Source organism: Fringilla coelebs (assembly GCF_963513975.1).
Source record: "Fringilla coelebs genome assembly, chromosome: 17".
Taxonomy (NCBI): domain Eukaryota; kingdom Metazoa; phylum Chordata; class Aves; order Passeriformes; family Fringillidae; genus Fringilla; species Fringilla coelebs.
The window spans coordinates 4,753,899-4,769,767 of record NC_140043.1 but is presented as its reverse complement, the minus strand read 5'-3'; the positions used below and the strand labels follow the sequence as shown (position 1 = coordinate 4,769,767).

At 50.6% G+C, this 15,869-nt stretch overlaps 1 protein-coding gene across 2 annotated transcripts; it reads left to right on the top strand.

The window, feature by feature from the left end:
• Positions 1-454: 454 nt before the first annotated feature.
• Positions 455-14,555, top strand: ACADS (acyl-CoA dehydrogenase short chain). Of its 2 annotated transcripts, XM_084217581.1 has the most exons (13): positions 455-676; positions 1,170-1,283; positions 1,797-1,908; positions 2,113-2,285; positions 7,531-7,691; positions 9,150-9,299; positions 9,448-9,559; positions 9,916-10,067; positions 10,340-10,510; positions 11,684-11,821; positions 12,078-12,173; positions 12,508-12,564; positions 13,218-14,555. In XM_084217581.1, the coding sequence occupies exons 1-13, from the start codon at positions 469-471 to the stop codon at positions 13,368-13,370; spliced, it is 1,797 nt and encodes a 598-aa protein (XP_084073707.1). In that variant the 5' UTR covers positions 455-468; the 3' UTR covers positions 13,371-14,555. The 2 variants fall into 2 exon arrangements, with proteins under 2 accessions (XP_084073707.1, XP_084073706.1); XM_084217580.1 differs by lacking the exons at positions 455-676; positions 1,170-1,283; positions 1,797-1,908; positions 2,113-2,285 and adding an exon at positions 7,113-7,223 and having other exon boundaries at positions 13,218-14,553.
• The last annotated feature ends 1,314 nt before the right edge of the window (positions 14,556-15,869 follow it).

Here is a 15,869-nt window from a genome sequence, read left to right as displayed (position 1 = left end):
TGCTCACTCTGCCCCTTCCCGAAAATGCTCCTGACCGTGCCCTGAACAGAGCGGGGCTCTCGGGGGACACCTGCCCTCGGTGTTACCGGCTGCGCTGCGGGCTCAGGCCGTGCCTTCAGAGCCGGGAGCCCAGGTGGCCAGCCAGGGGTGACGACCGGGCGGTGCGGCGGGAGCGGGACGCGGGCTGGCCCCGGCCGGGAGCAGCGGGAGTGGGGCCGGTTTTGTTTGTTCGTTGTGTTGTTTTCCCTCAGGTAACCCGGCCTTCCGAACCGCCCTGTCGCGCTGCGTCCCCGGACGGAGCGGCTGCCGCGCCGGCGGTGCCCGTGCCGGGCTCTCGGGTCACCCATCCGGGCGCGACCGCGGCGGGCCCTGCTGAGCTTCGGGCGCGGCGTTGCCTGGCAACGGCTCCCGCCCCGCCCCGCGCTCCCATAGCTACCGAGGCGGGCGGCGGCCATCTTGGCAGCGGCCATGAGCGGCTCCAGGGCGCGGGCAGCGGCGGCGGCGCCGGGGCCGGACAAGAAGCTGCCGCCGGGGTCCGCGGGGCCGCTCAGCCGTCTGCGGGGCCGACGCGGATCGGCCGATGCGCCGCCACGGCAGCCCTGGACCGAGTCCGAGTTGCTGGCGCTGGAGACCGTCCGGCCCGAGCACGTCCTGGGGCTGTGCCGGGTGACGGAGAGTGAGTGCGGGCCGGTCCCCGGAGCGGCGGGGGCTCTGCCGGCCGGGCCGCCGGGGCCGGGCCGGGCCTTCGGTGTGGGGAGCGGCGGGGCCCGGCCCGGCGCCGCCGATGGGGGACGCGGCGGCTCGGGCGCGCTGGCCGCGGCGGATCGGGGTGCGCCCGCCTGCAGCTCCCGTACAACTTCCAGAAAGTTTGGGGGCTTTTGTGTTGGTTGTGGGTTTTGATTTGTTTGAGGCTTTTTGGTTTTTTGTTTTTCCTCTGGGCTGCTGATCTGTTTTTCTGTCCCGATCGCATCTCATTCTTGCTCTGCTACCTGGCACTTACCATGCCTTTGTTTCTCACGTCCTTAATTTTTGTCCTGCTTTCATGAAGCTTCTGCAAAACAACGAGCAGTACTTATCTTATCAGGCTGGGGCTAGCAAAAAGGGAAATTCATTTGATAAGTGGTCACAGGTGTTTTGAAACATTACTATATATTTTCTCTCTCTTCTAGATTATTTATGCAAACCTGAGGACAACATTTACAACATTGACTTCACCAGGTTTAAGATCCGGGACCTTGAAACTGGAACAGTACTTTTTGAAATTGCCAAGCCGTCTGCTTCAGGTACAGCATAAAAAGGTTGCAGGGAGAATAGAGAGAATCAGAGAGCTGCGAGGTTGCATTGCAAGACCAGTGCAAACCAAGCAGAAGGGTCCTTTGGTATATGTCCTGATGACTAAATTCCTCTCCCTTAAGCATAGGACTGAGTTTCTTTATGCTGAGAAACTTGTGATAAAAATGTGATTGTTGTTGCATGGGAGAGAACTATCAACTGGCAATCTTCCTTTTTTGGGCTGGTTATAAAAGAGATTAGTTCATGTGCATTGGCAGTTGTGAGGGGGGATATCCTGTGAAATTGAGGGGAGGGGTGGCTCCAGTTCTGGAGCCACCATGGCTGGGCCAACTGTCATGGCAAGTCTTTTTTATTTCATGCCAGTATAAGTCTCAGACCAATTATTAAATGTGTTTACATTCAGTACCTAAGCAGTAGGCAGCTTGTCCTGATACACCCACTAGCCAGTGTCACCTCAGGTGTGCACTCCGAGCAGAGTAACTCCAGGCTGGTGTGTTTTCTAGAGCACGCTGAGGAGGATGAGGATGACAGCAGTGAGCTGGATGCAAGTGCAGGTCGCTTTGTTCGGTACCAGTTCACCCCAGCGTTTCTCCGTCTTCGGACTGTTGGTGCAACGTGAGTATGAGTTCATGGAAAGAAGGGAGAATTGGATGTTTACCAAGTGTTACTTGACAGTTTATAACAAAATTGGATTGAAGACTCGAGAGAGCCCATCTTAGACTACAAATATCGAACTCTCTGTAGAGAACTCTTGTGCAGCCTCATGCCCAAGTCTCTGTTCTTCCTAACAACTGTTTTTTTCCTGATTCTTCTATGCAGAGTGGAATTCACAGTGGGAGAAAAGCCAGTGTCAAACTTCCGAATGATTGAGAGGCATTACTTCCGAGATCGCTTGCTGAAGAACTTTGATTTTGATTTTGGCTTTTGCATCCCCAGTAGCAGGAACACATGTGAACACATTTATGAATTCCCTCAGCTCTCAGAAGACCTCAGTAAGTGCCTCCTTTGCCACACTGAGTGGTGTTTTGTTTGTATGTGCATTCTCTCCCTCTGCTTGTGAAAGAAGTTGTGACTGGGACTGAGGGGACAGGAACAAACAGATACAGGTTCCCAGTTTAGCAACGTGTAATCTTCTCTGAATCAGAGATTTGTGCTGCAAAGTCTCTTCCTTTGAAAATGAAAGCCTAAGACAACCTGTGCTAAGTCACAGGCTGCAAGAACTGATCAGAGTCACAGGGCTGACATGCCTGATGCCTTGTAGTGTAGCCCAGAAGAAAACAAAAAACCAAAGAAAGGGTTCTTTTTATAGCCACCCATCTGTTTTTGGCACTTGCTTGTTAGGGCTAGAGCCTCCTGCTTTGGAACAGAACTGGTTCTTCCCTGAGGTCTGTTTTTAAGCCTGCTAAGATCTCTGCAAATACAGATTGCACAGGGTATGTTTGACCTTAGGGGGTGGATGGAGCAGAGGCACAGGGGCCCTTCTGGGGCTGCCTGGCTGTGGGGAAGGTTTGGGGTTTTCATTCTCCCCGTGTACGTGTGGGGAGTGCCACGAACGAGCTCCTTCTGCTTACAGATGTGATGGCTGCTTGGCTCCATTCATGGCTCTGGCAGTTTCTAAGCTTGTTTTGAGTGAGGTTACTTCATTCCCCCTCTGTTTGCTTTTGACAGCACTTGTCCTTGCAGCCTTTGAAGTAAGCTCAGAAGAGCAGTTTGCCTCTCTTCCTTGGGTAGGGCAGAGCATCGGCCTAGTAAAGCCAGTGGAGTGGCAGAGGGCTTTTTATCCTGACTGTGGCTGGCTGTTGAAGGTAACGGAGCTCTCTCTTTCACAGTCCGTCTGATGGTGGAGAACCCGTACGAGACGCGCTCGGACAGCTTTTACTTTGTGGACAACAAGTTGATTATGCACAACAAGGCCGACTATGCTTACAATGGAGGACAATAATCATTCTGTCTGCTGGATGCTGTGATGCCCTTAACCATTCCAGATGTGCAGGAGTGGACTGGAGTTGCTGTCTCGTGCAACAAGGCTTCTTGCCAAACTTTTTCTCTGTGCGTGAGGCTGAGAACATGAAGCAAAGACGATGGCTCCTGAAAGGAAATCTCCCTGCAACACCTCTCTCTCTCTGGGACTCAGCGTTTCCTGCCTCTCCTTCTCTGTTCCTGGCTATCTTCTGATAACCTTGGTTAGGTCAGTGATCAGAGGGACTCTTAGACAATTCTTGCTCTTAGCCTTTCTAGTTAGTTTGCACCTTTAGTGCTTCTGATGTTTCACCTCTTGGGTGAATATCCTTTTTCAACAGGTCAGATTGTGTTTGTGTTTAGCTATTTCTTAGCAGGAAAATCTTAACCCCTTCAAGTAGCCAGCGATGCTTGAAGAGCAGATCTTTTGTTCAGTTGGATAGATCATCTCTTCAGTGGCAGTGGTTTTGTTTGTGGCATTGCTGACATGGTTTTTTAGGGTGCATCCCAATATTCTCCAGTGGGAAAGAGACTAATTCAGCTTCTAAGCAGTGCAGGAATTTTCCATTTCCCTCTAGGGGCCTGAGCTGCCCCTAAGAACATTTAAGCTCTGTTTTGCCAGAGATTTCACTAGAGATGTGAGATAGGGAAAAAAGGGGATTATCCCTCTGATAGCATTTCTGTTTGAGCTTTTGTGAGCAAACTGTTGAATTTTGGAGCTCAGGGGTCAACCTTAGGGCTGACGTTGATCTCACTATATTTACCATTTCTTCTTCCCTTTGTAGGAATTTTTGGCCCTTGGTACAAAATCTATTGCTTTTTAGGTGGACAGCACATTGTCAGCCTGGCTGGGGTGAAGGTGTCACTCTAGTGGGGCTTAGACGAAAAATGGAGAATGTGGAAAATCACTTGAAAAATGAGTAGGAAGCAGAGCTTCCTAGGCTTCAGTCTGTACTTGTAACCCTGACTGGTCTGTCAGAGTTGCTGTGAGCAGCACCAGCTCATTTTCTTTGTTGCAGTGGGGATATTAGTAGCTAAAAGCTTCCCAGGTCAGATCACTCTCTTATGGAGTGGGATTCTAGGAAAGTGAGAATGTACGTGGTTCTCTTTTTCATTGTTCCCATCACTGCTCTGCCTGCTCAGCTGCTTATTTATGGTTTAGGAAGTCATGCTGCCAAGGTTGATACCACAGCTGTGTTTGGGATCTGGCAATAGGAGATAGCATCATGCAGTGGGAAGAAGACCTGTGTCTTGCCAGTAGCTGTGCTGGGGCAGGCTCCCAAATGTGCAAAATCTCAGCTATCAAAACCTTTTTTGCTAGTTTTGCTGGCTCTCAAGACTGGTACTTTTCCTGTCCCCATGCTGGGCTGGTCAGTTGTGTCTCTTGTTAGGGGAGTTAGGCTGTGTCTAGACTGGAGACCTTTCCTAATACTAGTTCCATTTGTTCTTGAGACAGTTAAAATCTAACTCTTCAATGGTTACCTGTTGTGTTAAGAGGGATTCAGTGTAGTTGGTGTTTTAGCAGGGTCGAGTGGGGTGGACATCAGAGCCTAGAGCCTGTTAATGCAGACAGCAATAGGAAACCACTGCCTTTATTTCCAGATTAGTGAAAGTAACTTTGGTGTGGAACATCAGCTGGCATCAGAGTAAGCAGTGAGAGTGTGTGGGGTGGCAGCCATGAATGAATCTCCAGCTCTTAGGAAGATACTTAATTGTGATTAACCACAACAAATGACTTGTTCTGGGTGGAGCATTAATCATAAGCAGCCACAACAAATGTCTTGGGAATGTGGAGGGGCAGGTTCTGCCTGATGGAAAGATAAACTATTCTGCCACCTTCGATCCCCTCCAGCATCTCCACAGGCACTAATGCAATCTTGTTTAGGATCTTCAGGATTAGTTAAAGCTGCTGTTGAGGTGGACCTTGAGATGCCTCTTACAGTGAACACCTTCCACAGCCTTCACAACAAAGCAGAACTGCCTGGAAGTGTGCTTTTCATCCTGAAGTGTTCAGAAATAGTGTCTGAAGAGCCTACTTGTTATTCCCTGGCAAATTTTAGCATATTGAACTGAATTTTGTATGTAGTATAAATCCAGGTGCCTTTAAACGTTTCTTTTATCACACTTTGTACACGAAGCAATCTGTCGCTTTTCTTAGGAGTGTGACGATTCCCTGTTTCTCTTGTCGCTGTAAAGGTCCCTCAAAGGCGATGGGCTCGTCCCCAGGGCGGGCGGGCACCGGCGGGGGCGCGCACGGCGCGCGCGCGCCATCTGCTGGCGGCGGGAGCGCGCTGCCGGTGTCGGGTCCCGGTAGGAAAAGGGAATTCCTGTCCTTGGCCAGCAGCAGAGAGGAGGAAACGGCACGGAAGCGGTTGCTTTCACACTGGTGAATGTGTTAGCTATTCAGCAATAAAAGGGAGAAGTGGAGGAAAACCGGGACACTCGCAGGCAGCAGTAGCACCCTGCGGTTTTTAGCTGAGTTTGTTTGCTTTGCCAAATCAGATGGTCTTTGCCCTAAAAGCATGCTGCAGGAAAAAGAAAGTCCCTACAAGAGGGCAACCCAGCACTGAAAAAGTTGATTGTAATCCAGAAAGTCAGGGATTTCCAAACTCCTGTTCCCACTTTAGTAGCTTTCCTAGGATTCCTTTTTTCATAGGTACTTTCTATGAAGCCTCTTGTGGCAGGGATGATTTCTTTGGTAAATATGGTTTAGCAGACCAGCTTCCTTCTGGATTGTGTGCTCTGGTGTTTTAATGATGGGTCAAAGCTACTCATGCCAGTGAGCTTGGAAGAAATGCCACTGGGATCACATCCTTGACACATGAATGGTCAGTTGTAACCTGGTGCTGCAAAGGAGATACTTTCAGTGTCAGTTGGAGTTTGAGCAAGGAAAAAGGTGTCAAAGACTACTCTCAGGTTTTGTACTGAGTTGAAAAAAGAAAAAAAGTTGGGACCATACTGAGTTTGGCTGCAAAAAGAAAGGGACCAAACCCACAGACTCATAGTATGTTTTTTCCAGTATTTTTCCTCTTATTACCAGGACCTCTTTTTCACATTTTTGAGGCAAGGGCTTTGAATCCATGCCAGCAAACTTCCTGGAGAGCTATTTTCATGCCTTGAGTGTGGAATACATACTGCACCTTGTGAAGGAAGGTCATCTTTTGTTGTATGGACTGGGTACTTCTGTTCTTGTTCTCTGTTTTTGGTAGGAAATGTCTTGTGTGTGTACTTGAGGATTTTCAATGTCTCTTTTGCAGAGGAGCAGCAGCCTCTTCTCTGGTGCTTGGGGATGCTTATTCCATTATCTGAGGGTTCAGGAAGAATAAAACAAGTGTTTATTAGTCAGAAATGAAGGAGGAAGGTGGTCATGAAGCAGTAAGGTCCAAATGTAGCAACTCTACTTCTCAGCTCTGTGTTTCATCACATCATCTTCAGCTGTTTTCCGTCTTCTGCCCTGCTGCCCTGTGCCGAGGACAAGGCTGAGTGATGGCAGCTTGGTGAAGTCAGCACCTCTTCCTCTTCAGCAGCAGCAGGACAATGAACACCAGCAAACGCCCTCTCTGCCTGCCTGGATCCCAGCGCTGTTACAGGACACGTATTTATATCTCTCACAGGGTGGCCTTGGGGCTGCTGGCGTGTGGACTCCTCTGTGCTGTCCCTTCGGACCCTGCTCCCGTGGCCCTGGCAGCGCCGCGGGGCTGTCCTGGTGGCCGTGGTGTCCCCGCGGTGCCGCTGTATTTGTACACCCGTGGTTTTGTCACCAGCAGTCGGAATAAAGGACCTTCCTTCCCTTCCCTCCCTCCCTCCCTCTGCTCGCGGCGCGGGCGGCCCGGCGGGGGCGGGGCGGGGCGGGAGGGGCCGCTCCGCTAGGGGGCGGCGCGTGCGCTCCTGGCCCCGCGCTCCCTCAGGCGGCGCCATGGCGGCGGCGGCGATGGCGGCGGTCGTGTCCCGCTACGGCGGAGCCCCCCGGGGTGAGGGCGGCGGAGCGGCTTCCCTCTGCTGCGGCTGCTCGGGGGGGCTGCGGGGCACCCGGGAGGGGCGGGAAGGGGTCGCGGCCTGCGCGGGAGCTGGCGTCCCGGTGCCCTTCAGGGCCTGCCTGAGGCGAGTCCCCTCAGGCGCGGGAGTGGCGCCGCCCTTCAGCCGGGCCGCAGCTGCGGCCGCGGGGCCGCGGGAAGGTGGCCGGGGTGGGGGGATCCTCAGCGCCCCTCACGGGCCGGCGCCCACCCCTGGGCCGGTGTGAAGGGCGGCGGCGGCGCTGAGTCCCCTCCCCGCTTCCAGCGCTGGCCCTGCGGTGCCGCCGGCTGCACACCGTGTACCAGAGCGCGGAGCTGCCCGAGACACACCAGATGCTGCGGCAGACGGTCCGGGACTTCGCAGAGAAGGAGCTGATGCCGCTTGCAGGGCAGCTGGACAAGGAGCACCGCTTTCCGGCCGAGCAGGTGGGTGCCAGGGGTGGGAAGGCACAGCCAGAGATCCCTTTCCTAGTGCCCTGGGGCAGGACCACTGGGGCTGAGGCAGAATGTACATCCAGATCCGGTTCAGCAGAAAATTGAAGTTTAGACCAGTTCGTTGCTGTGAATGTGGACGTTTTAATTCCCACAGGGCATTTTGAGCTCTTTTATTTGTGTTTCTCTGTATCTGACTTTAGTACCACTGAGTTTTTAGTTCTCTTACTGACTTATCTGTGGGCTGTAATAAAAATTATAAAAGTGATTTATAAAATTAATCAAGTACTTTTGCAGACTGCACATAATGGTTTATGGTTAGGAATCACAGATGACATTAATGCATTTCAGATGGTGGAAAAAAGCGGTCAGGAGGTACATGCTGCTCATCCTCTGGGGCTGTGAATAAATCGAAATTTCAGCCAAACTAGTGATTTTTCATGTGGAAAGACACACCAGTGTGCATGTTAAGCAATGAAATACAAAGCTCCAGCAAAATAGATCCTGTTAGCCAAGAGACTCCAGGCAAACACTGTCAAAGGCATGAGAGTTTTGTCAATTCCTTTTTCTATTAAGGTATAAGGATGGTAGCCAGGAACCTAAGGAAGAAAATAACTTAACTCCTTACTGTTTTCGTCTGAGAATTTACATTTGATTCTGAGTCTGTTGACTTGAATGTGTAGGGGAAAATTCAAAATGCGAACAGGTGTTCAATAAGATGAAGCAACATACATAGAACCAGTGGCTGTCTTGTTCATCTTCTGTATTTAATGTGGAGGATTGGTGTTTTGGGTGCCCACATAGGAGGGAAATTACAGATCTAAAATTTCTCCCTGGCTCCTCTAAAAGCAAGCAGAGGCTTATGGTTGCAAAGCAAGTGGTCTAGCTGGGGAACTTGGGGTGGATTGATTGCAATGTAACTAACAAAAAAATTCTCTGGGAAGCAAGATCTGGCTTTATTGGGAATGAAAAAAATCACCTTGCACCACTGTTTTCTGCAGTCATTCATTCTGTAAAATTCTTCCTTTGTGCAGTCCTAGGCTGAAGCTCAGCAGGCTCAAAGGTAAAGTTCTGATGATTTTTATCAGCTAGATTTCCCATTTCTACTGACAGGAGACATGCAAGGGTAGAGCTTTGGTGGGAGGCTGAGGAGATGCTGGTGGAGTTCTGTCTCCATATTTCACCTTCAGAAGGCTCCCCCCTTCCCAGTACTGAGGAAAGTTCTTTAAACAAGCAAGAGCCTAAACAACAGTGACTGTGTGCAGCTCCTGCTGAAGTCACTGGGATCTGGGGACACTTAGCAGTTTGTTGAGATTCCCATTTCACCAGGAGCTGTGTGCATCTTTTCCTCTGGGTGTAGCCCTCTCATGACGTGTCTTGCTCTCCATGTGTCTGTCTTTGCTGGCACACTGGTGCTGCAGAGGATGGGACCTGTCCATTCCCTGTGTGCAGGTGAAGAAGATGGGTGCCTTGGGGCTGCTGGCTATGGACGTGCCAGAGAAGTACAAAGGAGCAGGCCTCGACTACCTGGCCTATTCCATTGCTGTGGAGGAGATCAGCAGGGGCTGCGCGTCCACGGGCGTCATCGTCAGCGTCAATAACGTGAGTGTGAGGCTGGCATGGCACAGGGGTGTTTGGGAGAAGTGCATCTGTTCCTGTGCTGGGTTCTCTGGTGTGTTGGAGAGCACATTAGAGAGCTACTCGATTGGTTGTATCTTCAAGAGGCACTAACAGCACTAAATTCTTGAAGTCCCTGTATTTAGGGCCAATACTCAAGTTTGGCTCTGAAGAGCAGAAGCACCAGTGGATTGCTCCCTTCACCAGTGGAGAGAAAATTGGATGTTTTGCCCTCAGTGAACCAGGTGATGTGACTGTTACCATCCCTGTTGCAAGTGGTGTAGCTTCAGGTCTAGGATGGGCTTTAGGTCTTTGAAACTGGAACAGTTTGTAGAAGGGTGGTTTATAGTAGTTCTGTGTGAGTGAAGTCTCAGTATCCAAGGCATGAACTCTGGTCCCTGCTGAAAATATTCATTCCATGTGAGCAGAGCTCTAGACACATCTTGCACACATGGGCCTTTCCCTGTTCTGTGGGAGGGACAGTGGTGTGACACTGCCACACTTCAAGAGGTGTATAGATCAGATGGGGTGCAGGTGGTGGGGGGTTTGCCCCCAGTGTGTCACTGATCACCTGAGGTTTGTTTGCTGCTGCTTTGCTCAGGAAACGGCAGCGATGCGGGTGCAGCCTCCACTGTGGCCCGCCTGGATGGGGACGAGTGGGTTCTGAATGGTACCAAGGCCTGGATCACCAACGCCTGGGACGCCTCGGCCACCGTGGTGTTTGCTACTACAGATAAATCCCTGAAGCACAGGGTGAGATAGTTTGTATCAGTCAGGAAAAGGGTGGGAGTGAAGGAGCTGAGGAGAAGCACTTGCCACGGCTGGGACTCTGTTTTTAGAGCCGCGCAGGCATTGACCAGAGGAGGGGCTGATGCGTGCTGGTTTTGTTCTGTCTCAGCTCTCCTCTCCCTCCTCCTGGTTACCTGGACATGTGGCTCTTATGTAAAGTGGAGGGAGCCTGTTGATAGCCAAGGAAGTGGGAAGGTAAGAAGACACCATTGCTAAGAGTTTGGGTCTCATTGCAGGGCATTAGTGCATTCCTGGTTCCCATGCCAACAGCTGGGCTGTCACTGGGGAAGAAAGAAGACAAACTGGGAATCCGAGCCTCTTCCACTGCTAACCTGATATTTGAGGACTGCCGGATACCCAAGGCAAACCTCCTCGGGGAGCCAGGAATGGGCTTCAAAATCGCCATGGTAAGAGAGGGATGGGGTGCAGCTGTGGGGGTGTACAGCCATAGCTCCCAAGCTTGTTGTTTTGTAAACCATTTCCAGAGGCAGTCACTTCAGTGAGGACTGCTTGCATAAGCTGTTCTGTGTCGTGTTAAGCTGTTGACCCTTCCTGCCAACATGGGAGGAATCATTCCCAGAGCTTGATGAATATTTAATTTACACAGATCTTTGACAGCACTTTTATTGTGGCAGTTCTCAGCTGGAGCAATTCTGATACTGCTGAGGTTCTGTGTCAATAGGGGCAGTATATTTTAATTTTTCTTCTTTCCCAATCCTCTGTTCCTCCAGTTGTACCCATAGATAAAGGGAAAACATGGCATTTCCCCATGTGAGTACTATGGCAGAGGAATGTTGTCCTGGAGGCCCATGACAACTTCTGCAGTGTCTAAAGGTGAATGACAGCTGAGTTATGGTATGCATGTGACTTCTGAAGAGGAGCAGGGCAGCTGGGAACAGCTTTGTTTCCTGCAGTGAAGCAATAACCACACCTTTTAGAATGGTCATTGCTCTCTCTGGAGGGGCAAAACACCCTTTGTTGGCCTGACATTTTAGGTCGAGCTCCCTGGAGCAGAGCCCATTCCATTATGTCCAGAACTAAAAGTAGTGTAGGGTGGAGAAGATAAAGCCTTTTCTCCCTGTGCTGCAATTTCTTCCTGTGCACAGAGGGGCAGAGTAGATGTTTGAGCTAAGTCAGGTAATTGACTGCGTTCACTAACAAGTTTGAGAAATTCTTTCCCATGTGTGTCCAAACAATGAGAGTAAAAAAGGAAAACTGACCAGATTTCCAAAGTTAAATCAGCTGCAGTGTGTTGGGTCTGCCTGAGGAGTTCTTTCTGGCCCCTTCCAGAGCAGATCCTTGTTGTGCTGCTTCCCTTATTTTGCTCCCTCTGTTCTTCTCCCAGCTAATAAGCAATCCTTCTTCTTTCTCCTTCTGTTGTTGAACTCGTGCCTTCTCTCTGCAGTGGAAGTGCTTGTTACAGCTCTCTATTCCTGCATAACTGGGAACACTGTGAATCAAGGAGGTCTCTGACCAGAGGATTTTAAGGCTACAGCAGCTTTTCAGCACCATCAGAAATGTGTGTGTACTATTCTTGCTAAGGTATGACTTGACCTAGATGTATTTCGTGTCTCTTTCAGCAAACTCTGGATGGAGGAAGGATTGGTATTGCCTCACAGGCACTTGGAATAGCACAGGCAGCTCTGGACTGTGCTGTGGATTATGCTGAGAAGAGAATGGCCTTTGGGTCACCCATCACGAAGCTTCAGGCAGTGCAGGTACAAGCAGGGCACATGGGGCAGTTCCACAGGCTGCTGGGGCTGGTGGAAAGTCCGTGTGGGCGTGGTATCAGGCACACAGTGCACTTTGTACTGTCTGGGGTAAACAGGGTGATAATTCTGTTTTCAAATGCTGTTAAAACTAATTGTTGGGACAGAGGCTCCTTTTCCTTAGATAGCCCCAAGGGTGGAAGAATTCAGCTGTCCCCCTGTGCAGGCAGAGGCCCTGGACCAAAGGCACTGTTTGTTGTTGCAGTTCAAGCTGGCAGACATGGCTGTGGCCTTGGAGGGTGCGCGCCTGCTGACCTGGAGAGCTGCTATGCTGAAGGACAATGGGAAGCCCTTCACTAAGGTACTTCCAACCCTGCTTTTGTCCAGCAGCCACAGCACAGGCTCAAAGCCAGAGAGCCCCACTCCATAGAGCATTGCTCTGCTCAGCCCCTGCCCAGCCAGTGCTGCTGGGTTGTAACCCCCAGCAGGTCCTGGGCTTGCTGCCCACCCTTGGGCAGCCCCCTGAGCTCAGCACTGGTTGTAGCCAATGGGAAAGGGGGGGCTGCTCTCAGCTGGCACCATCATCAGGCCTGTCTCTCTGCACAGCTGCTCTGTGAGTGTTCAACCTCCTTGTGCAGGTGAGGGGTTCCTTTTTGTGACAGCTGCACTCTCAGTGATGTTTTCCTTCCCCAAAGGAAGCGGCAATGGCCAAACTGGCTGCATCAGAAGCTGCAACATCCATTGCTCATCAGGTAACTGTCAATTGACAATTCTGACATATGTCATATGGGAAGGGACTGTGGATGTCTCACAAGTGCTTTGGGAAGGTGGGATGGAATTCACTGATTTATATTTGAAACACACCAACCAAAGCAAGCAACCAACCCTATGGCTGAAGCTGTTTAGCACAACCATCTCCACAGCTTATGGGGAAGTAGGAGGATGGCAGGGGTTTATACTGGCCTATAATGGCCTGGTTATACTGGCAGCTGTATTATTAAAGTGGCTCTGCCTGCTGCTGTCCAGGGCAGTGGCAGTTTTAAGAGCAGCAGTGTGGGAGAGCATGGGGCCACTAGTCATCATTACTGCACCTGGATGAGATCCTCTCTTCCTTGGTTTAGTGTTCCCTGTGTTTTATAAAAGCATTTTAGTGATCCATATTCTAACAGATACCTCTGAAGCAATGAACTGCCCATCTGGAATATCCATATTTTTCTTAACCCAGATCAATCCTGTGTATTCCTATCATCACAAATGAACTGCAGTCATCCCCGTGTGTCCCACCCTCCCCATTATGTTTGCAGTGGGCTCAGTTCTTCTCAAAATGGCTGTTTGTGTGCATGTGCATTCTGTAGAAAAGATTTCTTGACCCCACTTTCTTTCTAAGCTGCTGCCTTTGTTTCAGGCTATCCAGATCCTGGGTGGGATGGGCTATGTGACAGAGATGCCAGCGGAACGGCACTACCGCGACGCTCGGATCACCGAGATCTACGAGGGGACCAGTGAGATCCAGAGACTGGTGATTGCAGGCCAGCTGCTGAAGGCCTACCGAGGCTGAGGAAGCTGCCTGGAGCGGCACACTGCCCCAGGTGCATCGTAATGGTGCACAGTGACGGAGTTTGACCCTCTTGAATGAGGTGGTTGATGGAGGTTTTCCTCACCAATGAGTAACTGACCCTCTAGTTAAAATGTGCTGATTCTTCTTTGGACAAAGTATGGTGCACTGAGGCTGGACTGAGGTTTGTGAGTGATGGCTGTGAGTGCCGGAGGGAGGAGGCAACCTGTGTTCATAGGGCAGCCTGGGGCTTTTGCTAAATGGGACTGTTGGAATGGCTTGGTAGTGGCAAAATGACAACACTTGCCAGCCACTGCCTGTTTTGCTAAATTTGTCACTACATGGCACTGGATAACCAGTGCCAGAGTTAGAGATGCTGAGAGCTGTGACCCCTGTGCCCTGCTTCAGGCTGCTGGTCAGATCAGATTCAATGGAGTTCAGGTGTGGGATGCAGCTGTGTGTGAGCTCTTAATGGGGCAGCCCGTGCTGAGGTAATCCCTGCACCAGGGCCCTTCTCACTTCCAGGAGGAGAGGAGCCAGACAGGAGGACATGCAGGGACAACCCACACACAGAGGAATCTGAGCAGAGACTGTAGTTGCTGTCTGCATAGATTTGAAAAACAATTCCTCGATCTGGGCCAGCAGGGCCCAGCACCTACTCACTCAGCTGCTCAGCCTGTAGGGATAGAAGCAAAGGACAGCAAAGCTGTAGTGCCTAGGATGACTCTGTAAAAAAGCCAACACAAACAAAAAGCCCCTTCTGCTCCCACATCTGCTTCTGCAATATCAGCAGGAAAGGAAGTGCCTGATAGGGCAGTAACAGCTTTTAATCTTGACATGTTTTGGGCAACGAGGAAATGAAGAGATGACATGCAAAGCTCACCAGGAAGCTTTAGCAGTAGCACATCCTCAATCAGTGATCCTTGGTAAGACATTAACTTCAGGAGCATCAACAGCCCAAGGAAAAGCTCTAAACTCAGGAGAAGAGGGAGAGGTTTAAGACTAGAGCCTGTATGGTCCGGTCCGCCTCCTTGTCCAAACAAGTACACTAGAGGGAAGTGGGTATTTTCCTGTGGTGCCATTTATTTAGACTTGTGTGCAGAGAAGAAGAGCAGGATTCTGTTATGCGACAGAGCAGAGAAGACAAATAAAACCTGATTTTAAAGGACCACTACTCCCTCACCTTTTTTTTTAATGCAGATGTGAATTAATTTAGAATAGTTTCTTCCCATCCCAAGATGCAGGAGCAGAAACCAGTACGGCCTGCATGTACCAGTGAGACCAGTTCTCAGTGCTGTCAGTCATCCCTGTGCAGGGCGCTGGAGGGCAACAGCATGTTGGGGCAACGGCCTCAAGTGCTCAGTTTCTCCTTGTTCTACTATGCCTAAGGATTGACAGAACTTGCCAGGTACTGCATTCAACAGGAGCATTCTTAGTGGAAAATCATTCCAATGATCTTGAATGTGCTGAAAATTATGGAGGGCTTCTCTGGATGAAGCTTGAGTTCAGCCTCTATCACCTCTTTGATTGCTGCAGGCTCACTTCAATGATGGTACCCGAAGATGTGGGATACTATTTTACACTAACTTCTCCTTGCAGCCACTTGGGTAGAACAGGAGCTGTAAGGGATGTGAGGACTTCAGCAATGCAGAGTTCCTGTTATGCTGTGCTCCAGCTGAATCCCCAGTGGGCCAGCACAGCCAGTGACACTTCTGCCAGCCCATTTCCCCTCTCGTCCAGCTGCTTCTCTTAGATGTGCTGTGCTGTCAGTGCTTGCTGACTGCCCCTCTTCACCTTCAGCCTCCCTCATTACCAGCTCTAATTTGCTGCAGCTTCTCTCCAGAGCAGAATGAAACCATCCCTGTTACCCACCTTGCTGGCTGTGATCACCTCAGCTGACAGAGGAGAGAGAACCTACAACCTTGAGGTAGGAAAAAAAAGAGAAAAAAAAAAAAAAAAGGTGTTTTTCCCCTTTTCTTTGCTTCCACAGGTTCAGCGAGAGAGCTCAGTGTCCTGTGACACTGCACTGCTGCTCTGGGGGTAAAACAGCATGGTTACACACAAAGGCCCAGAGCTCCCAGAGCAAAGCAATGGCTTTGCTTGGAGCAGGATACTTCAAGCTTACTCCTCGCTGCTGCTGGATGAGAGAACTTTGTGTGATGAGTGTGTCTGCTCCTCAGGGCTGTTGCAGAGGAACTGCTGAGAGGGGAAAACACAAACGAGTTTGGCAGCATTAAATCAGCAGCTCTTAGCAAGCCACCCTCACACAAACCCAGGTGTGGGCAGGGCCAGGCTCTCCTTGGAGAAAAGGGTCTGTTCACACATGAAGGCACAACTTTCTCTGAGTCGACAAACTCAGCCAACATTGCAAAGCTGGGGCAGAGAGATGGGAAAACCAGGTTATACATGAATTAGAAACAAGGGGGGAAGGAGATAAGTCACTTTCCAAGAACAAAAGCTACACCTCTCAAAGACTCTGGCTTTGCCCCACAATGCTCTAAG

Bases quoted from the DNA above. Each gene is read 5' to 3' on its own strand.
- ACADS (XM_084217581.1), top strand. From the start codon at position 469: ATGAGCGGCTCCAGGGCGCGGGCAGCGGCGGCGGCGCCGGGGCCGGAC. The intron at 11,822-12,077 runs GTACAAGCAGGG...TTGTTGTTGCAG, and splicing joins CGAAGCTTCAGGCAGTGCAG to TTCAAGCTGGCAGACATGGC. The intron at 12,174-12,507 runs GTACTTCCAACC...CCTTCCCCAAAG, and splicing joins ATGGGAAGCCCTTCACTAAG to GAAGCGGCAATGGCCAAACT.